General features: G+C 42.8%; 1 protein-coding gene across 1 annotated transcript; it reads left to right on the forward strand.

Moving 5' to 3' along the window:
- On the forward strand, positions 1-24,199 carry TBC1D2 (TBC1 domain family member 2). The gene is made up of 13 exons (XM_063128491.1): positions 1-402; positions 3,559-3,700; positions 5,013-5,151; positions 8,701-8,822; positions 10,045-10,217; positions 14,007-14,393; positions 15,482-15,592; positions 17,520-17,704; positions 18,108-18,584; positions 19,225-19,345; positions 21,801-21,986; positions 22,217-22,338; positions 23,909-24,199. Exons 1-13 carry the CDS (start codon positions 1-3, stop codon positions 24,108-24,110), a joined length of 2,769 nt encoding a protein of 922 aa, XP_062984561.1. The 3' UTR covers positions 24,111-24,199.
- Positions 24,200-24,997: the final 798 nt, after the last annotated feature.

Consider the following 24,997-nt stretch of genomic DNA (forward strand, 5'->3'; position numbering starts at 1 on the left):
ATGGAATCAGATTCTGAGAGCAGAGATGACCTTGTGCCTGGAACATCAAGTAAGTCAGAAGAGGCAAAATTGGCAGACCCTGGGAGTTGCAGTGACTGTGCCATAGGAGATGTGCCTCCTTGCCCTGAAGACTGGGAAAATCTGAGATCCGACAAAGAAACCCCAAAGAAAACATTATGTGGCTATTTAAACAAAATTTCTGCTAAAGCACCAATCAAGACCTGGAAGTCACGCTGGTTCTTCTATGATGAAAACAAATGCCACTTACTTTACTACAGGACAGCACAAGACATTAACCCTTTGGGGAGCATAGACATTTCCAGCGCTAGCTTTGATTTTCAGGTGGGAGCGGATGAAGGTGTTTTTGAAATCAGGACTCCCAGCAAGGACTTTGTCCTTAAGGTTTGTGAAATACATGGTTATTGTGGGTGGTGGTGGGGAACTGAGCAATTGAAGTCGTGGCTGGTGGCCTACATTGGTGTCTCCACCCTTCCAGAGCTTCACTGCATCCATTGTCAAGTCTTGTGGAATCTCTGCCTGCAGCGTTCGCTTGTGAGATGGTTGTTTTCTACCTGCAGGTCCTCATGGGCCTGCAGCTATTGCAGGATGGACGTCCTTGTCTGAATTTACCCTTTGGCTGTGTACAATGGGAGTGATGTCCCCCACCCCACCCAAGTGCTATCATGATTGAGGAAGGTGCAGGAGAGCCCTGCTTTGGGGCAGAGGTGACCCACTTCTTCAGCAACAAAGTAGTCTCTTCCCAGTCAATCTGCCTGGAGGTCAGAGTTGCCCTGGCAGTTATGCTGCTTTGACCTCTAGCTGCTAGGCTGGGTAGGATCTGTCCCCTTTCTCCAAATGAAGAACCTAATAGACACTTTTCCCAACATGAAATGAGAGGATAGCCCAGAAACCTTTGCAAACCTTTGCTGTTTGAGCAGTCCTTTGAATTTGTGCTAGGTCCAAAGCCGTAGGGAGCGGCAGGAGCCATGAAAATCAGTGTAAAGGCAAAATGGCGCCCTGACAGTGGGGAAGACGGGACTGGAAACCTGTGGCCTTCAGATGATGTTGGATTAAAAGTCCCATCATCCTTGATCACTGATAGGTGCTAGACTCCAACGATATCTTTAAAGGCCCCACGTTCCCGACTCGTGATGTAATTTTTGTGAACCGCCCAGAGCACTTCAGCTATTGGGCAGTATAGAAATGTAATAGATAAATAAGGTAATAGAGATCTTGCACTCCTGGCAAGCTGGCTAGTCCTTTACCTCCTGTGCCACCATATCAGAAAAAGGAATCACAGATTGAACTCTTTCTACCCAGAAATGCTGCCTAGACAGTATTGGAAGCCCCACCAGCTGACTCAGCACTGGATCAGGTGACTCGGGGGAAACTGCCGTTCTCCCATGTCTTTCAGTTCTGCTCTTCAGTCTGAGCTCCTTGTCTTCTAGTGACGAAACACTGCAGGCCTTGTTGCTGCTTTTCTGAGGACCTGATCTTTTGCTTATCTTTGTCCACACCGCTTGCCTTTGGTCCTGATCTGACTGATGGCTTGCTTCTCTCTGTCTGTGGGCTTCTTTGATCACCTAGGATGCTGACCCCAATGAACCCTGATGGTTGCTAAGTTGATATTCTTGTTCTGGAGGCAAAAGAAAGGTAGTGTTAAGGATCTCCACGCGGCTGTGTTGGAATGGAAGCATTTGGAGAGTTGCACAGACAGAGTGACTTCCCTGAAGTGGAACTGAAATTGTCAAGAATACATGGAGGCCTGAAGCTGTGATTGTATGGGTGTTGTATTAAATTTGGGAATTTCCTAAATTATGGGCATTCAGGAAATGTTATACCCACAGCCTTTGGTGGCTGTGTCAGAAGAACTGGGAGCATTTATAGAAGAAATATAAATTAACACATGTTTTAGGCCTTTTAATATCACCTTTAAGAATAGCACCAAGAACCTAGGATGTCCCTGGTGCTGTTCACACAGTTACATCCACTTATAGCTGAGTGTCCAATTAACAGGAATTCTAGTCTTGTCTCTAGATCTTCACAGTTCATGACTGGGGGATCTTGGAGAACGAATATAAAATTAAGTTAGCATATATTTCATTAAGAAAGATGCCATTGATCTCACTGAGTCTTGTTCTTTTTTATTATTGGCAAAGATCAGGGATGGGTGTGTGGCGGTGGAGACTTTCTGTTCCCTTTTCAAAATACCCTGATTGACTGCGATGAGAAGGAAGTTTTTGTCTTCAGGAAATTGCTTTAAACATGGTTTTCTAGTTAATTCTTTTTTAGAGCTGAATACTGCCCTCAAGATACATGTCAGTGTCCTGAACTCCCTTTTTCCTGACTTTTAGCATCCTTTGCATGAAAGGTGTAAGATTATTATTAAAAAAAAAAAAAACAATTACTTGCTTAGTAGATCAGATATTTGTTGGTTTATATATTTTTAAAATTCTATATCGTCTTTCAGCCCTGACAGGGGGCCCAAGGCAGTTTACCAAACAAAGCCCAACAAAACCGTTTTAACAGAATTAAGACAAGAGTATTAAAAACAAAAAGAACAGAGTTAAAACCTTCAACCTCAAATTAAAAAAAGACACCCATTAAAAGAACAGTTGTCTACCTAAAAGTCTTCTGGTTATGGAGGCAATTCCACAACCAAAGTGCTGCCAGAGAAAAGACTCTCCTCCATGCTCCCTCACCTTTTGATGAGGGGAGCTACAACTGGGTTTCAGATGATGATGGCAACCTGCAGGCAGACTCATTGGTACCAGTAGCGTTACGTTTAGGGGGGATTCAGACTTAGAATCCCACTGATGGTAGCTTCGCCCCATTGGCTCCTCAGCCAAGCACATACACCAAATGTTTGAACCTGCGGATCCTCTCGTACTGAGCAGGATTACTAGCGCAACAACACTCCGCTCCTGCGACAGACAGCTCTCCGCACCGGACCAAGCGGACCGGCTATCTGAGGCCAACCAAGGCTCCTCGGCGCTGCGGTATCGTTACGTTTAGGGGCAGGCAGACTCATATGAGAGGAGGCAGTCTTTCAGATATCCTGGGCCCAAGCCATTTAAGAGTTTATAGGTAAGCTCCAGCAATTGGGCCTGGAAACAAATCGGATGCCAGTGCAATTTGCTACAACGCAAGTGTAATATGGTCTGAAAAAGTTTACCAGAAAGCAGGATGTAAAAATGTAATTATTCCGATTATTTTCTTCCTTCCTTAGTATTATCATTATCTGATACAGCACCATCAGTGTGCATGGCAAAGAGTTTTATAGGCAAAAACCAGACATGGGATATAACTAGAGATGGACTGACCCTCCCAGTTCCTTTCTAGAAAAAGGTTTGGTGGAGCTGATTTTTATCATCCAAATGCTGGCCGAACCTTCTGGAATTTGTGTGGATTCTGTTGGTTTTCTCACCTTTGCCAAAGCCCAAGAGCTTATCCCAGGGACGTGGTGGCAGATTTCAGCGGCATCTCTCGGTGTTACATGAATTAGAAAGAACTTGTGTTGACCTCCTTTTTGTTTTATTTTTAAAAATTGTACTACAGGCTGTCAACAAACAGGCCATGATGTACTGGTTGCAACAGCTGCAGATGAAACGCTGGGAGTTCTGTAATAGCCAGACTAGGACTTTTGTGGAGGAGGACGCTGTTTCCCCCTTTTCTGTGAATGAGGCCCAGCTTAACGATAGTAAGTAAGTCATACATTGGCCTTCCTCCCCAAGATGAGGCGGGATTCGCATCAGTGTCTGTAGGTGTCACTACATTAAAGAAAAACCCTGCACTTTTACCAGACTTTCTTCTTCCGTAGTCTTTCTAGCTTTATGACGGGCTCTCATCATAAAGCTAGAAAGACTACGGAAGAAGAAAGTCCGGTAAAAGTGCAGGGTTTTTCTTTAATGTAGTGACACCTTTAATGTAGTGACCATGTGATTTGGAATAGAAAACTTCCCCTCTCAGCATTGCTCTATTATGTTCAATGAAACAGCGCCAGCTAGTGGCCGTATTATAGCACAACGCTGGCTTTACACGCTGCAGTTAGCCACGATAATTTTAATTACTGCATTATCTCCAAACATTTTAAAAGCAAGATTATGGGGGGGGGGGAGAAGCGCGGGAGATGTCCTGGAAATTGACGACATTGTGTAAAGGACCTGCAAACCTCCGCGAGTGGCCAATCACGAGTATGCAATAAATCGCTCATGTAGAGAAGCTCTGTGGAGTTCACGCTGTTCACATTTAGCTGGAGCTTCTTTTCACAGATGTTAGCACAAACAGAATCCCCTGCATGACTGAGACTTGATGAGAACTGGGCAGTTTTTATTAATTAGATGTACTCTTGGGTGAGCCTTATCAAATTGCACAGTTCTTCCTTTCTTTGTTTGCTTTTGAGCTTCAGCCTGCTTGCTGAGTGAGAGGGGCTGGAGAGCAAATCAACCTTGTCCTCTTGGTCTAGAAATATAGGGCCGCATGCAATTGATCTATCAGCAGGACACCTCTAGTGGAACAGGATCTGCCTTGGATGCCCCTTCCCCGTGCCCCTCAAATTTACTCCAGAGAGTTGGGGTGGGTGGGTGTCCAGAGCAGATTTGAGGGGGGGTGCAGGAAGTAGGAGAGGGAGGGGATGTCATATTGCATGAGCAGAAGTCCACTTGTGTAACTCCTCCCATAAATGCCAGCAGTTATCTGGATCTACCAAAAGCTCAGCCTACCAGCCCATACCTGTCCAGACTCCACTCCTGCTTCTAATGCCTGATTTTTTTGAAGTCAAAAGTTGGCCACTCTACTTGAGGCTGGCCTTTTTCTGCATGCCCCCTACAGAAACAGTTTTAAAGCAAGCAGGAATTGGTATCTGTCATTCATTTGCCCAAACATGTGTGGTGGTACTTGTGTTACCGTTGGCAGAGAATACACTGGTTGCTTCTTTTGTTCTCTCTGGCAAGGGAACTGTAGCTTGGATATGCCTGAATTCCATCAATCATACTTTACCTCTTTCTTTGTAGCTGAGGCAGAACATGAATTTTTACCCCCTGTGAAAACGCCCACTGACGTAGTTGGCATAAAGGCAGCCTCTCTACCAGCACCGCAGACGTCTATTGTTCTTCAAAACATCTCCCTCAAGCATCCCTGGATTGAAATACAGTAATGGTTTTGTACATTTAAATCCTAGAAAAGTCGCCTATGGCATCAATAACAACAGGGACTTTTAACTTCACAAGTACTAACAAATGCCCTTTGGTATCAGAATTCCAGACTTACCTGATCTGGTACCTTCCTGATGTTTTAGACTACAATTCCCATCAGCTCCAGCCAGGGTGGCCAGTGGTCATGGATGATGAGATTTGTGTTCTAGATGCTTTTGGACTGCAGAAGTCTCTCTCTGTTCAATGGGGTTTACTCAAAGGGAAGCATGCATTGGATTTTAGTATGACTTGGATGGAAATGCAGTTGAAATCAATGGGATTTACTCTTGAGTAAGGGAACCAGCAGATCTGTAGTTTATGAACTTGAAGATGCACAGCTTTGCATGATCAAAGGAATGGAAGATCGATCCTTCTCACTTGTGGACTACCAGGAAAATGGTAGTCCACAAGGGATGAATTTGGCATGCTGAAAGCCCTCCTTAAGTGCTATTGCTGTGCCAATTTTGATCTCTATTTTTAAAACATACGCAGATGTAAGCATTTTAGTTACCTTGGAGGAAAGGAGGGGACCTGACCACCTTTACAAAATAAATTAAAATGTTTGTTCATCTGCCCACCCTTTGAAAAGAGCAAAACAAACCTTCATTCCTCCTCCCCTGTAAACTTTTCCCAAGGGGCGGGGTTTGAGTTTTCACCGGCATAGTAGTGCTCCGGGTGAAAAGATACATGAACTGAAAGAGCGCAACAATGCACAGCTATGAAAGTGCCCCAGTGCTCGACTCGCTAAGGAAACAGAGGGGGAAACCGCGGATAAAAAAAAAATAAGTGTGATGCAGCCCATTGTCATCCCAATGCTTTTTCCTCTTTAGTGCTGGGAGAATTCTGTGCCTCCTCCCAGCACAGAGAAAGGGGCTTTCTTCCCGCTGCCAACTGAGTCCCAGCCAGCCAGGTTCCAGCTCTCCTGCAAAGGTGAGCCTGCGATGATTGATTTAGTAAAGGAGAAGGACGTAAGAGCTCACCTTTGCAGGTTGCCGGCAAGAAGAATTGCCCCCAAAGAAGGATTTTTTGTTCCAAAATGTGTTGGGTGTAAATAAATTACTTTGGCCCAGTTTGAGAACAATTTCTTTCCTGCTTATTACTGTGTGAACCAGCTCTAGTGAAATGCATCATCTCTGTGGTGGTGTGAGAGTTTTATCCATGAGATTTGGGATGACCCCTTCACATACGCAAGACAATATGTGATGCTGTAGTCATCAGATGATGACCATGCAGGTATGAACCTGCCTGTTGTGTACTGTAGCTCCTCCAGCTTTCTCTGGGAGACGAATGAGGCAAAGTGCTAGGTAATTTATAAAGCTTTATTGCAAGCAATAAACACTTCTGTAACACAAATTAGGCACTTTCTGTGAAACTCTCTTTTAGGTAAAAACTATGCAAACTAAGCAAGACAATTGTCCGTTCAAAGAAAAGAAAAGGTTTTTAAAATGTCTATAACTTTAAAATGTCTATAACTTCAAGGTGGTTGATGCGTGGACGATTTCTCATGCAATCTGTCCAACTGTCTCTTTGCCGCTAACCTCGCTGAACGTTTTAGTTTCTGGCAATTCCTAGCATCAAGTAAGGTTTCTGAATGCTCACCCCTGGAAGTTGACTCCCTGTCCACTGAAAGCATAGAATTTGGCCTTGAAGAGATAGACTCTGGAGGGGGCAGGTTTCCAGCTGAAGCCTCTCCCGTGTGAACCTCCTCCCCCACTGGCTCTAACTGCCTGGTATCTGGCTCGGCGTCTTCTAAGTCTGAATCTGTTTCTGATTGATTACTTGCATCACCTGCTCCCAATACAGGAGCAGTAGGGCTATACATGACACTGCCCTGAATGAACCCAAGTCACATGAGTTTGTATCCAATGGTATACAATGTCTGCTAAATCAAAAACCTACTCGAGTCACTAGGAGACTTCCCACTGGATTTCATTGCCAGGAGTTGCATTATTATTATTATTATTATTATTATTATTATTATTATTATTTATTGCATTTGTATACTGCCCCATAGCCGAAGCTCTCTGGGCAGTTCACATAAGATAAAACACTTAAAAACAATATACAAAGATTAAAAACCACAAAAACAAGCAAAATACACATACATTTAAAACCACTATAACTTTAAAAACGATGAGCCAAAAAAAGAGACCCAGGGTCATTACATATTGCTAAATTCCTGGGAGAAGAGAAAAATCTTGACCTGGCACCGAAAAGATGACAATGTCGACGCCAGGCAGGCCTCGTCAGGGAGATTGTTCCACAGTTGGGGGGCCACCACAGAGAAAGCTCTCTCTCTTGTTGCCACCCTCCGAGCTTCCCTTGGAGTAAGAAACCGGAGGAGGACCTTAGATGTTGAATGTAGTGTTTGGGTAGGTTCATGTCAGGAAAGGCGTTCCGTCAGGTATTGTGGTCCAAAGCCGTGTAAGGCTTTATAGGTGACATGAATGCACAGAAAGAGCCAAGCAAGGTGTTACTAGAGAGCCTACTTTTCCTTATCTGATTCCCTTTGGATTTTGTATAGGCTGTATATTCCAGAGCAGAATGAGGCCCTGGGTGCAAAATGCAGCTTCCTGACATTTGAAAGCACAAACCATTTTCTAGCTTTTGCAAAGATATTTTAAGATATGAGCAATGCCTAGTGTAAAAAACAGAACAAAAACAAAACAGAAAAGTGGCTGAATAAGAATTCCATCAGTTGGGGAGCAGAGGGCTGGGAGGTGAGTCTTCAGCATACTTTGCCCGTCCCTCCCCTTGACTAAACAGAATACCTTATAGGAAATAAGTTACGTTATATGCATTTGCTTAATTTGCATAATTTGTAAAGGCGGCAGAATCTAGCTTTTCTTGGTATAGGATAATTAGATCAAGAGACAAATAGACATAACCACAACCATCTCAATTCATTTGATCTGTTTAGTATTTTAACATATTTGTGGCACTATTAGGTTGCAGTCCTATATACACTTACCTGAGAGTAAGCCCCATTAAACTCAGCGGGAGTTACTTCTGAGTAAACTGGTATGGGACTGTGCTGTTAGTCTTTCTGCTCTTTAGTATTAGAAGTGTGTGCAGTTGAGAAAACAAACTCTTTCTGCATGAAAATCCTATATTTGCACTACAGTAGTGAGCTGCCTCTCTTAGCCACAGTGGCTACCTTGGGGGGCAAGTCAATATGTGTCACTAAAGCCTTGTTTGCACAGTAGTAATAAACCTCCCTGTGTGTCTGCGATGTACCAGTTTGGACTGCAGGTGAGAGTTGATGTTGATTCAATAAAAAATCATTCCCTGAACAAAGAAAACTAGTGTGTTAGGGAGAAGGCTAGGTGAGAAACTATCTCGCCAAATGTTTTTGTATGGAGAAGCATTCAATCCCTTGAGCTCTGACCTGTATTGGTACAGCCTAAACTCAGTGTTGCCACCTTAGTAAGAACTAGGAATTGACATCCTAGTATTAGGAGTTTATCACTTTTTTTCTCACCGTTTCCATGTGATTCTGTGCTTTCAGAAACACGGTGCATAATCTTTGTGGCAGCTGGCAGAACCGAAGGGACAGTGGTATGTTTTTGGGCATCCAAGATAATCTTGAAAATGTAGCTGATGAAGAGCACGCAGAAGCAGAGGGTGCAGGTACTTGGGTTTTTTAACGATACTTTTACAATAACACATAAAAAGCATGGTGCACTCAAAATTCCACACATCCCCTTCGGTATGTGTCAGTATGTTTTGCAGATCAGGGCGAATGAAGAGAAATTGGGAGAAACAAGCACAAAGCAGATTCTAGGGACACTTACCTAAAAGCAAGCCCCATTGAGATTTATTTTGAGTAAATGTTGGAGTGTCTCATTAAAACCATTGGGGAATTAAGTATTTAATTGTGGCTGCAGTCCTATGTGCACTGGTCTGGAAATAAGCCTTCTTGAACAAAGTAGGACTTACTTCCAAGTAAACATGTATAGGATTGCTCAAGCTAAGCCCCCGAAATTGCTATATCTAACAGCTACAGCCTTTCCTGGACAGGGACAACCTAGCCACAGTAGTGCATGCACTGGTAACTTCCCGATTAGACTACTGCAATGCACTCTATGTGGGGCTGCCCTTGAAGAGGACGCGGAAGTTGCAGCTAGCGCAAAATGCAGCACCTAGACTGCTGGCGGATACATCTTACAGAGACCACATAACACCGGTCTTAAAGGAACTGCACTGGCTGCCTATACGCTTCCAGTCGGAATTCAAGGTGTTGGTAATGATGTTTAAAGCCCTAAACAGCTTGGGACCTCGATACTTGAGAGAGCGACTCTCTTTATATGCCTGCCAGAGACCTTAGATCTGTTGGAGGAGCCCTTCTCCGCATCCCACCAATGCAACATATACACTATGATGGGACAAGGGAGAGAGCTTTCTCTGTTGTGGCACCCCAACTGTGGAATGCCCTCCCCTTGGAGGCCCGATTGGCGCCAACATTGATTGCATTTCGACGCCAAGTAAAAACATGGCTTTTTAACAAAGCCTTTGATGGTTAAACTCACTGGCACATTGTTTTAACTGTTTTAACTGCTTTTGCTGCTTTTAAATTATATATTGTTTTAACTTGGATCATGGTTTAATTTGTTTTTAACTGTGCATATTAATTGTTTTATACTGTATGTTTTTATCTGTACACCGCTCTGAGATCATAATTATATAGGGTGGGATATAAATGTTTTAAATAAATAAATAAAATATCTAGATCAGATAGTGGAGAGTTTTGTCCATCTGCCTGATCCTCAGAACATATCCCCCAAAGTTATCCAACCTAGTTTGCTTCTTCCATGGCAATGAGGATTCTTCACCTTGTATATTTTCCCCTCAGTGACGGCAGATTTGCAAAAAGACACAAGGATGAGGCTAAAACCGCCACTGGCGAGAATAAACCAAAAGATGAACAGCAGTTTTCGTTGCTTTGCTGAAGGGGCAGGACAGGAGAAAATAGCTTCTCTAAAGCACCAAATTCTGGTTCTTGAAGAAGATGTGAAATCTCAGAAGGTAAACCTGTCCTTGAAATGTATATTTGGCATGAACTGATCAACAAGTTTTGAAGGGAAATCTTAGAGTTACGGGCTTTGAACAGGGCCTTCAGCACTGTTACAATAGTATACACGACATTGTTTTCTGGTACCAGATTGTTCCCAAGGTGATTTTGCAAAACTTAAAACCATTACCTAGTGTCTGTTTAACTCTGAATTTTGACGAAGTAAGCAGGCTGAACATTGAAATGCAAGTATATATCATTTTTCTCTGCTCTTGAAAGATTGCTAGTGGTCTCTATCAACGGTTGCTTGCTACATTCTGTTTAGTGCATCCAATAATTACAAAAGCCCTTTTTATACCGCATTGTGCTAGCATCTCACATTCATTTCTTTGTCTAGTATTGTTCTTATATGGCTACTCATTAACATTTTGCTAATCTGGGGATAAACTGTACATTTGGTCAGCAATGATAATGTCTCTCTCTTTCTATTTCAATAGTTGACTTAAAATAGCAGCCAAAAATTTAAGACACCTTGCTAGAAAGAAACATATTTATTTGGTGCTAATTCCCTGTTTATAATACATGTTGAAATAGGTGGGTGTAACCCAGTATATCTGAGGCTGCCCTTAAAAATTGTTAGGAACTTGCAGTTTAGTGCCGAACATAGTGCACCACAAGGGTGGGTAGAATTTTTGACCCAACAACACTGACTAGCAACCGGATTCAAGGTACTAATGTCATTAATGCCCTTATTCATTTCGACGTCCCAATGCCTGCCATGTGCCCCTCTTGGTGTTCACAGATACCCAAAGGAAGCCATGCAGTATATTCCATCTTTACCCAGTTGCATGGCAGGCAGAGGGGGATGGAAGCAGGGCTCTTTCAGTTGTAGCCCCCCACCCTTTGGAAGGCTCTTCTGAGAGATCTCACCCTTTCCCCCCCTCTTTGTATGCTTTCTCTTGCCATCTGAGATCTCCTCTTTCTCCTAGATATCCATTATTCTCTAAGTTTTTTATAACTGGGTTAATTATATGGCTTTGTAGTATGCTCTCTTTGGTGCTGTTGTGTTTAGATTTGGTATTTTAATGGTTTTAACTATCTCTTCTTGTTATGTACGTTGCTTGCTTCTACTTTTTATGTTTTATAAATATGTAAAATGGTTCACTTAGGGTGGATACAATAATAATAATAATAATAATTTTATTTCTTACCCGCCTCTCCATTTTGATCTTGTAGTACGAAGTTAAAGCTTTCATAATGCTCATACCTGAGGACAAGTTCCTCGCAAATGAATCCTTTCTGTAATGTTTTTGCCAAATTCTGTGTACAGCGATGAGAAAAAAAGGAGAAAAAGCACCACTAAGCTTTCGACGAGGACACTTCACAGAAAAAGTGTTAACATTTGCTCCTGACGAAGGATCTTGGCATCCGAAACGTTGAGCTTTTTGAGCTTTTTAAATAAAAATCTTATTTTTTGACAATACCATTAAAGATTCATTATCCTGCACAGCACCAGAGCCAGTCTCTCTTCTCACACCAAATTCTGTGTACACCAGCTCTTCATGGCAATCTTCATTTGTCAGTTAATAAGTATGAACTTTACACGTCTAGCTTTAATTTTATCAGTCTTGCCAAACCAAACATCATTATATGTCTGAAAGTCTTAGGCAAAAAACTTTTCTAATAAATAGCATTTTAACTGGTATTTAATCCTAGTTCTTAATTTGTGTACTATTATTTATCATTTTGCCCAGGATCAATGTATGCTTAACTACCCTGTAATTAACACCTCCTTTTTGTCAATCCGTTTCCTCCAGCACTGTATTTGAAGATTCATTGTGGCTTGCTGTCATCCCTAATTATAGTTCAAACGGAAAATTAGTTCATCCTCTTATGATAGAAATGCATCATTCTTTTTCCCTTCCAGATACAGAAATGTTTGTTTGGTCACATTTCAGTTCTGTGCTTCCTCCACAGAGATCAGAGGAACTTACAAACTGCCTTATGCTGGATCACAGGATGGGTCCATCTAGTACTGTCTCTCCTGAGTGGCAGTAGCTCTCCAAGGTGACCGGCAGAGGCCTTTCCCAGCCCTCTTATCTGAGATCCTTTAACTCAGGGGTGTTGAAACGAAGGCCCAAATCCAGCTTACCTGGGCTCCCAATCTGCCCCTCTGGAGTTTCCCATATGGCCACGCCCCCTACCCCTGGCCAACCCCTCTCATAGAATCATAGAATAGTAGAGTTGGAAGGGCCCTATAAGGCCATTGAGTCCAGCCCCCAGCTCAATGCAGGAATCCACCCTAAAGCAGACCTAACAGATGGTTCTCCTCTGACTCCCAGTCATTTGGTGGTTTTCCTGTTCCTCCATATATTTCCCCCCATTCTATAAGGCTGAAATGGCTCTGCCAGGCATTTACGTACTGGTACTAAGAGCTCAAAACTAAAATATGCTGGTATTTTGGCCCAGGCCCTTTGGCCCCTCCCATCACGGAAAAGCGGTCCCAAAGCTTCTCTGAAATAGAATTTGGCCCTCTGACTGAGAGAGGTTCCTCATCCCTGCTTAACTGGAGATGCCAGGAATTGAATCTGAGGAGTTTATGTGTGCAGAGCATGTGCTCTACGACTGAACGATGCACACTTTCTCATGTATATGCGGCTTTTCTATTTTATCCTCACACCAGCCCTGTGAGGTAGGCAGGGCGAAGAGAGTGACTTCTGCAAGGACGCCTCATCATATGTGTCATGGTCAAGCGTGGATTTGAGCCCAGGTGTCCTAGTTCGTAGCTCTTGCCACTTTTAGAGGGAATTTCCGCTTAGGCTTCAATATGTGCTTTATTGTACGGAGCGTGTGCTATTTACTCAAAGCTGAAACCCAATTTTGGTTTGTTATGGCTTAACTTTATTACTGGTTTTTGAAATGAGAAATCGTATTTGTTTCTAGTAATGTGGAAAGTGACCTTGCAATGTGGGAGTCAATGAGGAACAGTGAACTTTCCTTTTAGAGACACTGCAAAAGAAGTAGTTGTACATGTATTATGTAAATGGGACTTTTCTATTGCCAGGGTAGATTTTCTGATAGTTGTTATTTAGTACAAAACTAACAGCCAGAAACAATAAGTCAGCCAAAGCCTTTCTCTGGTGTGCATGTAATCTTGCTCACACGTGCATGTAATCACTTGATTACTCAGTGGCTATGTTTGATGACTGGCAATGAATGTATGAATTGTCCCTATTATGTCTGAGGTGATATGTGACAATATCAAAGTTCTGTGTGTATCGTTTTGGCTTTCAACAGCTAATTCCAATGTGCCACCACTTTAGGCTACAGTCTTCAAATGGCAAAAGTGTATGTGTAAACCAGGCCTACCACTTTTTTTAAAAAAAATGTTTTTGGCACAATATGTTATATATGCCATGGTGCTATTTTACCCCAACTATTTCTCTGAGCCCAAATAGAAAGGAGAAGTATATTCTCAGGCCAGGTTCCTTGGAAGGCTGAACTAGAATAGTATAAAATCTATTTCTGTTCCTTCAGGGCTAAGATGATGGCTGATGCCGGCCTCCTCAGCCCATTGAGATTATCAGACTTCTCTGAGGGCAGTTCTTTCATCCCAGGGTAGCTTGGTCATTTGTCAACTTGCCAAACAATCCATCTTTTTTACCTCACGTCAGATGCAGATGTGTGGTACAGATGCATCTAGATATATCTTGACTATCTACATAACCTCTGTCACTGTGAAAACAGGAAACTGATAAATGTTGAACTACAAGGCAGTGAGGTTTTTGTGTTTTCTTCTGCAGGAACTGGTTAAACTTCTCCACAAAACTCTGGAGGCAGCCCAGCAAGAGAAACGAGAGTCCTGCCGGTATCTGGCCACACCGAAGGAGAAAGACAGGTTGGAATTGGTGCGGCACAAAGAGAGGCAGATTGCCGAGCTGAAGAAACAGGTGGGAGCACTGGACATGGAGGGGAAAGAACTGGAGCAGGGCCTTGCTAAGAAGGAGGAGCACATCAGCGAGCTGAAGGCGCATGTGCAGCTCTTGATGGACAAGAACCAGGCCAAGCAACAAGTCATTCTGAAGCTGACAGAGCAACTTAGCAGCAGCACGCCTAACTCTGTTACGGAGGCTGATGTCATTGCCACAGAGACCTTGTACAAGCAGCAGGAAGAGATTGAACACTTAAAGGTATTCAGAGGTGAAGCCACAATTAGACTCAAATTATAGTGCACTGGAGGTACAGTCAAAAGTGGCATTTCTGATCTCACTCCTTAAAGTTGCACCTCAGCTATATATATTTCCTCACAATTCCTTGCTTTTCTCTTTTTGCCTGAGTTAAGTCTGTGCCATGATTACCCAGGAACTCCTACAAAAAATAGCACAGAATATAATATTGGGCAGAGAATTCCATTTCCTAAACTCTTCATTTTTAAAAAAAGGCAAGTTTCTAGCCCTTATGGTAATTAATATTTGTTATTTATTTACAAGATTTAGATACCACTCTACATCCAATACATTTTCTGAGTGGTGAACAATAAAAAGGAAAGAAAGAAAGAATAAAAATACAGAGTAAAAATGTTTAAAATCAAATGATATGCTTAAAGTGTATGGAGCAATCCCTTGGAAGCCAGAGATGCAGCTCAGTAAGATTTTAGGGTTGAGGGTAAGGCTTTGGTGCCCTTCATAGCTCCTTATTTCTTCCCATGACTAGCAAAGCAGGAATAATTGATGTAAAATGAAGATAAATTATATAGATCTATTCAATTTGTATAATTTATACAGGTTGCACAGTTTTCTTAGTGCAGAATTTGAATTGCCTAGTTCAAATTTTTAAAGCTAGTATGGGCTTATGCGTACAACTTTATTTCAACCCTACTTACAGTTTGAAGTGTTACAATTCAGAGAGATGTTCTCCATCTTATGAGAACTACTTTTCACCTTGGAAAGAACTAGGCATTAGTACAAATGCTTATCATCAACTTAGTAGCTATGTAGAAGCCTGGTTATCTAGTGGCTGTAGCATTTGTATCAGTGTACACATGAACAAGGAGAACTTGGGCTTTTGCAGCATTTTAGCCTCAGAAAGATTTCTACAAAAAAAGAAAGAAAGAAGCTGGTCTCAGATGGGAAACATATATTCATTCTCATTCTCTCTCTCTTCTCCTCCTCTGCTTTTAGGAATGCATGTACCTATCCATAAACAGATATCCTGGGCTAACAAATGTCACTTTTACTTACATGTTGTTTTTAAATGTTTTCTCTTGCCTTTTTGCCAGGATGACCTGGAAGCATACAAGACTCAGAACCAATTTCTAAACTCTGAAATCCACCAAGTTACTAAAATCTGGAGCACAGTGGCGCAGAGAGAGAAGACACTCCTCATGAAGGTAAGAAGCAAAGCGACCTTCTCTTTAGTGGTCCAGCATTAGTATTTACACATTTTTTTCCTCTAGCTTTCAGATATCTAGGGAGACTCCTTCTTGCCTATCACTTTATTTATTTATTTATTTGACTTGTCCCTCTCCTCTCTACCAAAAATGGCGCTTTTTAGCCCCAGTCACACATTACTTGCACGGAGGGTTCCCACATCTTGTAGCAAGAGCAGCGCCACACTGCTGGCTCCACCCAGCAGTGCTGCCCAGTTATCTCTGCCCCCAGACTTCATGTGTTGGGGATACTCATGCAGCCCAGTGCCTCAATTGCATGGAGCACCCACACACAAGGTGCCGCTCATGCACAGGGTTTCTTTTTCAGCCCCCCCCCACCTGCTCAACGCACGAAGGTCAGGAGTGGGACTAGCCTGGGGATGCAGCATTGGGGACACCCTACTCCTGCTGCAACGCATAAATGGTCTACACACAAGGAACACGCGAGTAGGGCTGTAGTTTGACCTGGAGCCAATCTGCATGGCCAATTTAATGCCGAGGAAGAGCACATCAGGGTTGTTCACCACAGTGATGCTGTCGCCAATCTGCAGCTTCCCTCTGGTAAAGCCGCATTTTTGGAAAGTCCTTTTAGTCTTTTTTTAATTATTATTTTACTTAAAGCAGCTCCCATAAAGCAGCACCGTGCACTGACTAAATCCTGGGCGTACCTCTGTGAGGTGGCAGGGACCTGGCGGTGACATGGTCAAGCAGAGGGGCTGCCCCTTCTCCCCTCATTCCCTTTTTTTCCTGACAGTAGGGTGCATCGTGTTTCCCATAATAAATAATAATAATAATAATTTATTTCTTACCCGCCTCTCCACTTGGATCAACGTGGGGAACAACAGTGAATATAAAACACATCAAAAACTCATTAAAAACATAGCATACATGATTAAAGCATCCTAAAAACATTCTAAAATAACTAGCTGTACCCAGCGTAACATACGCCGTTGTAGCATATCCTAAAGTTTATTAATTAAATATCATCGCATTTTATTTATTTATTCATTCGCAGTAGGCGAGTGGCCTCCCACCCCGGCCGTGCCTCGCTCATGCTCCGGACTGTGGCGCTGCCCCCTTCATGAGCGAAGAGGCAGAAAGGGGGGTAGGATAACCTTGAAAAGACCGGAGGAGTCGGGCGAGGGGCTTAGCATCCTGTATCAGCTGACATTACACGTTGTTACTGTTGCTTAGCAACCTGTATCAGCTGAAGCTATTCTAGAATTCCCGAAGACAAAGTGGGCGTGGCAAAACAGTAACATACCTAAGCGTTTTATATATATATAGATTCCGCAGTTGCCTTCAGAATTGTGCAGTAGTTGCTTTTGCCAGGACAAATATCTAGCCTTTCTTTCTCATTGATAAAAGCGCTACAGTGCTATTTCTAGCCTGTGGAACTGCGCTGTAGTTGCTTTATATGCCACCCAACTTGGGATGTACTTGGGATGATTTATAATCATAAAAAAAAAACACACACACAACCAAAGCAATAAATACAATGACAAATATTAAATATTTAAAAGCCAGCAGTAAAGTTAATAGTCATAGCAAAAGATTGAAGATTAAATTCCTGCTGGAAGGACTTAATCTGGCGTCTAAATGTATACAGTGAGGAATACACAGGTGGAACCCCCTGTGAAGGGCTTTCCACAGATGGGGGAGGGCATTACGGGTTTGTCATACCACTGTGTGACAGAGAAGAGCATCTGAAGGTGACCTTCACAATCAACTTGCATATGATCCCCTTCAGCTTTCTTATTGTGTCCAAAGAAACTGAAGAATTGTCAACTGTCCACGTCTCGTTGACACATGGCCACCTCTGATGTGATGGGCCTAATGTGCAGCCAAACTCATATTCTGACTGTAGCATTCTCTCTTTGTATCACAGTGTGCCCATCTGCAAGCCCATAATTGCCAGATTGAAAGCAAGTACCTGATGCTGCTGCAGAAGCTGCAAGGCCTACCAGACTTGGCCAGTGAGCATGTGGAAATGGTGAAAGGCCTCATACAAGAGGCACTTCAGTGGGGTGTGAAGGAGGAACCCATGATTCCTACTCAACTGAGCCCAATCAAGTAAATGTGTACATAACCAAGCGAGAGGGTGTGGGGCTGTTTTATTTGCTGGACTAGATGGATCTTGGTCTGATCCATCAAGGCAGTCCTTATATTCTTATTATCTGCAAGCTTTAATCAGTAGATTAATCAGACAAAGCTTTAGTTGATAGAGTCTGCCTTTGTGGATTAAAATTACATTGCAGGTCAGAGGCACACTTGCTTATTTTTCTAAGCTATTTTTGTGGTACTGTGTTACCGCAACAAGGTAAGGAAAAAATATTAGATGGTAGTTTGTATTTTTATTACCTTACCCTCCCTTCAATTAAAATTTTATGTGATTAGATTATTAACTCAAATTTTCATTGATGAACAGCCCTAGTAATCTGTTCTTTTGCCCTGTTTTGCTCTTTCCACTGTTTAGTCAGTATGATGACTATGGGTTTATGACAGTTCCTGATTATGAGGCTGCAGACTGGAAGCTTCTGGCAAAAATCCAGGCCCTCGAAATCAAATCCAGTAATCTTTTGAACCATGAGGCCAGGGAGAAACCCCTCTCTGAGCGCTGGAATAACCTCGGAGAACTGACTCCTTCCTTGGAGTTAAAGAGCTTGCTGCGCAGTGGCGTCCCAGTAGAGCACCGCCAGAGGGTGTGGAGATGGATCGTGAGCCATCGGGTGCAGCACATCCGCTCTGTTGGCCACTACCAAAGCTTGCTCAAGAAGTGCGAAGCTGCTGAGCACCCAGCTTCCCGACAGATCGAGCTGGATCTGCCCCGCACGCTGACCAACAATAGACACTTTATGTCACCCACCTCCCAGTTTGTGCCCAAATTACGACGGGTTTTACTTGCATTTTCCCGACAAAATCCCAGCATTGGTTATTGCCAAGGATTGAACAGGTGAGAGACTCTTGCTTGCAGCTGACATTTCTGAGCTGCCTTATGTCTACAACAAATATTCTGCTAATCAATATAGACTCCAATTTAGGCATAATGTAAAACAACCACAACAATGAGATATATTGACAGTGACTCCAACTTAGTGTAAAAATATGTTGCAAACCAAGAAAACTACAGAGTGGTGTTTTTTTGGGCTCGACGGAGTTCCGTGGTGTGTACAATTTGTGTTGCGTCTGCATGCTGAGCTGCAGGCTGTTCCCTGAATTCCAGGAACTTTTTGGCGGTTTTGGCATATTTTGTGAGGGGGAGGTTCTGCAATTTGTTAAAATTTCTGAGCAATTTGCGCAAATTCGGGCCGAATTGGAGCAAATTACCCAAATATAGTCACAATTTGTGTAAATTTGGTCATAATTGGCAGATATGACAGGAAAAAAACCCCTCCCCAATCCGCAAACTGGCCTGACTCAAGAGATGTGTTGCAGCGAGAATTGAAATGGAGTCCAGGGGCAGAGGCTAGGAAAATTCATCAAACTCCATCCCAATGGATTTCTACGACATCCCTAAATTAAACAGGGACTACCTGAAAAGGCCATTGTTCTAGGAACCTGCTTTACTCATAGTGGTGTCTTATTCATTCTAGACTAGCAGCCATTGCACTGTTGGTCCTAGAAGAGGAAGAAAATGCTTTCTGGTGCCTCGTTCATATAACTGATAACCTAATGCCTCCAGATTACTACAGCAACACACTAATAGGCTCACAAGTAAGTCTGAGACTCCCCACTGAGTCATGAATAGGACTGTCGTATGTGAGAGAAAATGGCTTTTTTAAAAGAATGAAATATTATGTGTGTACAGTATTTGAGGGGAAAATGCTTTACATACATTTTTTAAAAGGCAGGCTCACAGTCTAAAGGAGAGAAATTAGTGGGGTGGGGGGGTTGACATGGAAGGACTATGCATTAAAAGTGTCCTGGGGTACTGGTGAACCCATTGGTGTTAGCTACAAGAGCCTTCTCCAACCTATTTCCCTCCTGATCTGTTAGATTACAACTCCCGTCATCCCCAGCCAACATGGCCAGTGGAACATCTGGAGGACACCAGGTTGGGGAAAAGTGAGCCACAATATGAGGAATTAGTCAATTTTAAGAACAATTCAAGAAACATGACAAGAGAAGCGACTCTACGTGTGCTTTCAAATGATGTATTTATAATGTCATCAGCTTTCCTCATTCACAGAATTCTAGCGGGAAATGAGGGGGTATCCATTGTCCTTTCCCACTCATTACCCCCCTGTGTTTTCCCACTAGCTTAAAAAGTGATTTTCAAGGAGGGAAAAATTAATCCCCCTCTTACCAACACACTGCAACATCTTTTCCTCAGCATGGCAATTAAGCCTGAGGGGCAGGGAAACTAAGAGGAACTGCTGGTTTGAAATGAAAAGGAACTGATGATTGGCGGTGTGTACAAATGAACTGAAGTTTTTAAAGAGCTATCCTATGGTCCCTGGGCAAGTGTCCCAGGGAACACAGGATGGCTCGGGAAACCCCTCTGAGGTCAGAGACAGTGCTCTGACTTTGGAAGTGGGAGTTGGAGATCCGCCTCCTCCCTTGACCCTTCACAGCCAGCATGGAAAGGACTGTGCCGACTGCCCTCTGAGGTCAGAAAGGCTTTGGAGGAGGAGGAAAGGGGACGTTCCAGTGGACAGGGAAGGAAGGAGACTAGAGAGGCCAGGATACGAGTTATCCTCATTCTCCTCTAGCCTCCTTCTCTGTCCACTGGAATGTCCCCGGTGGTGTGTACAAATGAATTGAAGTTATCCTCAGTCTTAGTTATCCTTTGTCACCCAAGACAAAGTATGAGGAGGTGAAGATTGCCTCTGTTCCTCCTCCCACCATGGCGGCATAACCCTGGCGGGGCATAGGAATCTCGGAAGTTAGCGGCTTCCAAGTGGTGAGAATGTAATCGATAGAATTGCACCCTTATTTGAAATTATTTAGATGAGAAATCAATTGGCTGCCTTTACCTGCTATGAAATTTAAATAAATCCTAGTAGATATTTCTAAATTTGCATAAATTGATATAAATTAACATATACAGATATTATGTAGATTTGTATCCTACAGGCCTTGGCTCCAAATCATTTAAGGCACAATCCTATGCATGGTTAGACAGAAGAATATTCAACAGTAACTAGCATGGCTGGATAGGCTATGTTGTCAGTGTAGGGTGACCATATCAAAAGGAGGACAGGGCTCCTGTATCTTTAACAGTTGCATAGAAAAGGGAATTTCAGCAGGTGTCATTTGTATATATGGAGAACTTGGTGAAATTCCCTCTTCATCACAACAGTTAAAGCTGCAGGAGCTATACTAGAGTGACCAGATTTAAAAGAGGGCAGGGCACCTGCAGCTTTAACTGATGTGATGAAGATGGGAATGTAAATAATACATATGCACAATCCAGTCAAAGTGAAATCACATTGATTTCTATGGCAGTGTTGAGCATGTTACTTCCCACATGTATCTACCCAGATGTTGAGCTTTTTGTGAAGGATTTCTTCTCTATATGTACCAACCCAAGAGGTCACCTTTAGAGGCCTTTTTCCAGTTGCCTCCACCATGTGAGGTACAATGGATGACAATTGGGAAAAGAGGCTTCTTGGTGGTGGCACTGTGATTATGGAAATGTGATTATGGGGACACCCTTCCCAGAGAGATTTCCTTGGTCCCTTCTCTGTGATCTTTTTAGTGCAAGGTGAAGAACACCCCCATCCTTTCCGGCCCCAGTGTTCTAAAATTGTAAACTTTTGAATGTATAGAATTTTTAGATCTGTTGTTTGTGTTTGATTCTCAGCTGCTGAAAATTTGTGCTAAAATTTAAGCTGGAAATTTTCCACCGTTTTTATTGTTTGAGGATGATATTTTAACGTTTTCTTGTTTGTAAGCTGGCCACTGTTATTGGGGAGCATATAAATAAAAAGTTAAAAGTGCTTAAATCCCATCCACTGAAGTCAGTGGGAATGAGCAATGCTTAACTTGGACTGGATTGAACCTTTTTGTATTTTTGGCTACCTAGCATACCACACTGACTCTTTTAAAATATTATATAAAATATAAAATAAAATGAAAATAATTGTCAAAAACAGACTTTGAAAGAGCACACTGAGAACATCTTGAGATACAGCCTTTCTAATTTGTGACGTTTTGCTGAATCTAGGTGGATCAAAGAGTCTTCAAAGACTTCTTGTCAGAGAAGCTTCCCAGGCTGACAGCTCACCTGGAGCAGCACCGAATTGACCTGGCACTTGTGACCTTCAATTGGTTCCTGGTTGTATTTGTTGACAGTCTTGTCAGTGATATTCTCTTCAGAGTTTGGGATGCCTTTCTCTATGAAGGCACAAAGGTAGGAGAATCCCTCCAATCCATCTATATACTCTCTGTAATATATAATTCTCCAGGGAGAAATATTTTAGTAGCTAAGCATCTAGGCCCAGCATCTGAGCCACTGGATGTATTTAATGAACTGTGTACCTTCCTGCTTTATTACTGTCACCTTTGTAAGCTATGGGGGTAGGACTACATCCCTCCTATGCCTTATTATGTAACTCTTAGCCAAGTTTCTCTTTGTACCAGGTGATATTCCGTTATGCTCTGGCAATTTTTAAATACAATGAAGAAGCGATTCTAAGGATCCAGGACAGCCTGGAAATTTACCAGTACCTTCGTTTTTTCACCAAAACTATCTGTGATGGCAGGTAAGGATGGCCCAGGGCTTGGAGTGGAGGCTATGGTGGTCAGAATTCTAGCAGGGACTTTGTCTAGGGAAAGGCCAGCTTGTCATTCAGCAAACTGGAACATGCGAATATTGGAAGGCAGGAAGCCAAGCTAAGAACAGGTAGATCAAGGTTAAAATCAAGCCATTTTATACACCAAGCCACATCAGATCCATTTCCCCATGTTACTCATAGAATCATAGAATAGCAGAGTTGGAAGGGACCTACAAGGCCATCGAGTCCAACCTCCGGCTCAATGCAGGAATCCACCCTAAAGCATCCCTGACAGATGGTTGTCCAGCTGCCTCTTGAAGGCCTCTAGTGTGGGAGAGCCCACAAGCTCCCTAGGTAACTGGTTCCATTGTTGTACTGCTCTAACAGCCAGGAATCTAACAGCTGGAATCTAGCTTCCTTTAATTTGAGCCCGTTATTCCATGTCCTGCACTCTGGGAGTGCAGTGGGGCAATTTGCACAACACAGTTTGCACAACACAACAGCCCACAGTGGGTTATTTAATCCACATTGAGGCTGTGCGTGCGTGCAGGGCATGCACAGCCACCACTTTGAATATGCAATCCCCACTTGGGGGTTGTCATGTTGTGCAAACCCAGTGAACGTGGGTTATGCGAGGTTTAAACCCATGCTTGCTGGGTTCATACAAACACGACATCCCCCCCCCCCAAGTGGTAGTTGCATATGCAATCTGGTGCCTGCAGGCATTGCAGTTTGTTGTCTAAACTCGGTCTCTGAGTGAGTGCCAATCTCTCTCTCTCTCACACACACACACAGAGTCTGTCTAGGACAGAAGCACAGGAAAGTGACTTCCACATGGCTTAGTGTGAGAAAGATGCCTGAGGCAACATGAAAACTGAATACCCTTAAAATATACTCCCCCCACTTCATTTAATCTTGAATATATCTGAAAATGTGATCTGAATCTTGAATCTACTTGAATGTGTGTTCCTATATCTTTGATAATTTGACTGCTCGCCAGTAAAAATACCTCAGACATATATTTATTTGCGTTTAACAGAAGCTTGTTCCAGGGAATCCTGGTGTTCTGCAGAAATTTATCAGGGGTTGTTTAATGAGTAGTTCAGAAATGGTGGACAAAGTTTCCCGAAAGACAGGTAGCCCTACCCACTACATATTTTCTTCTGCTGTGCACAGTCTCTGTGTTTTACCGGAAGGTAATAAATTTTGAAAGATTGGTTTAGAATGATTGGTTTACAACAGCAATTTCAGTGTGTAGAACAAGTAAGCTGTCCAGAGAGATATGGACGCGCCTGAGGGTGTTCCTAATCATATGGTCTGAAATGTTGGGGGAGTGAAGGCCCCGGTGAGAGCAGCCCTAAAACTCTTGAGCACTGATAAACATTCTCTTTCTTTTGGAAAGCTGCCCTATTTCTGAGATCCTGTCTCAGCTTTGTGAGAGAAACCAAAGAGGTGTGCAGAATTTCCTCAAGTCTCTCAAAAATATGTTTAGTTCAGACTACCAGGTCTCCCTTTGTGTGTGTCTCTCTCTTTGGCTCACAAGCTGTCCCTCTTGCAGGAAGCTGATGAATATTGCCTTCAGTGACATGAATCCATTTCCCATGAAGCTCCTCCAGAATCGGCGTGGAGTGTATAGATTAAAACTGGAGGGCGAGCTGAAAGAACTGGAGCAGATAAAAGCCCAGTATGTGAGGGAACAAGCAGAACACACACCCAGTCAGCTGGATGGAGCCGTGAGCGAAGATGAAGAAGAGATATAAAACTCCTGCTCCTTCTTTTCAGTTTGTCTTCAAACATTACCCTTCACTTCCTTTGGAACAAAAAGGTGACCGTTGTTTGTACAGTCACACCCGTGAGCAACAAATAGAGATGCATTGGATTGCTTCCAAGTGCATCAGAAATGATAATATACTGTGGAAGCCTTGTTCTCACTAAGGTCTTTTCTGGATCTAGAGTGTGGTGCAATTATTTCCTGGATGTCACTGCACCATAAAAATCTCTATTCCATTATACCTTCCTTTCTGGATTACCTCCTGCATTATAGATTTCAGTTCAGAGGTCTGTTCCTTTTTCCCTCCTTCATCATGTCCTGTGTGGTTTCTATCAGGATGGCAAAAGGAGAATGCTTGCTGATATAGGGCCTATATTGCAGGGTACTGAATCACCAGTACTAGAGAGTGACTTGCAAAATTCTTCCCTTGTGCAGTTCTGGTTTCCTAATGAGGCCCAGTGTTGTGTCTGTGCATATATGCATGAACTTCCTTGACTGGGTTTCCTAATCAACCAGCTTAGGATTGGTGTGTTTTTTTTTGTACATTTAACATGCTAAAATCTTTCTTTTATATCTCCCCTCCTGCTTTTCTGGTTTCCTAACGGACCCATAAATTGTATCTCTGCAAGCATGCACACACACATTCACATGAGCAAAAACAAGAATGACCTTACCTTCTTGATAGGATGGCTTAAATTTTCATGCTTCTTTTCATGTTTGTTTATCCGTGAGTTATCATATGTATGGTTCCTTCTCTTCCCTCCCACCACCTTCATATGTGCAGTGCCACTCTGCAGAGAAGTGTTCACCTGAAGTAAGAACATAAGAAAAGCCATACTGGATCAAACCAAAGGCTTATCTAGTCCAGCATTCTGT

This window comes from Elgaria multicarinata, chromosome 6 (assembly GCF_023053635.1).
Source record: "Elgaria multicarinata webbii isolate HBS135686 ecotype San Diego chromosome 6, rElgMul1.1.pri, whole genome shotgun sequence".
NCBI lineage: Eukaryota > Metazoa > Chordata > Lepidosauria > Squamata > Anguidae > Elgaria > Elgaria multicarinata.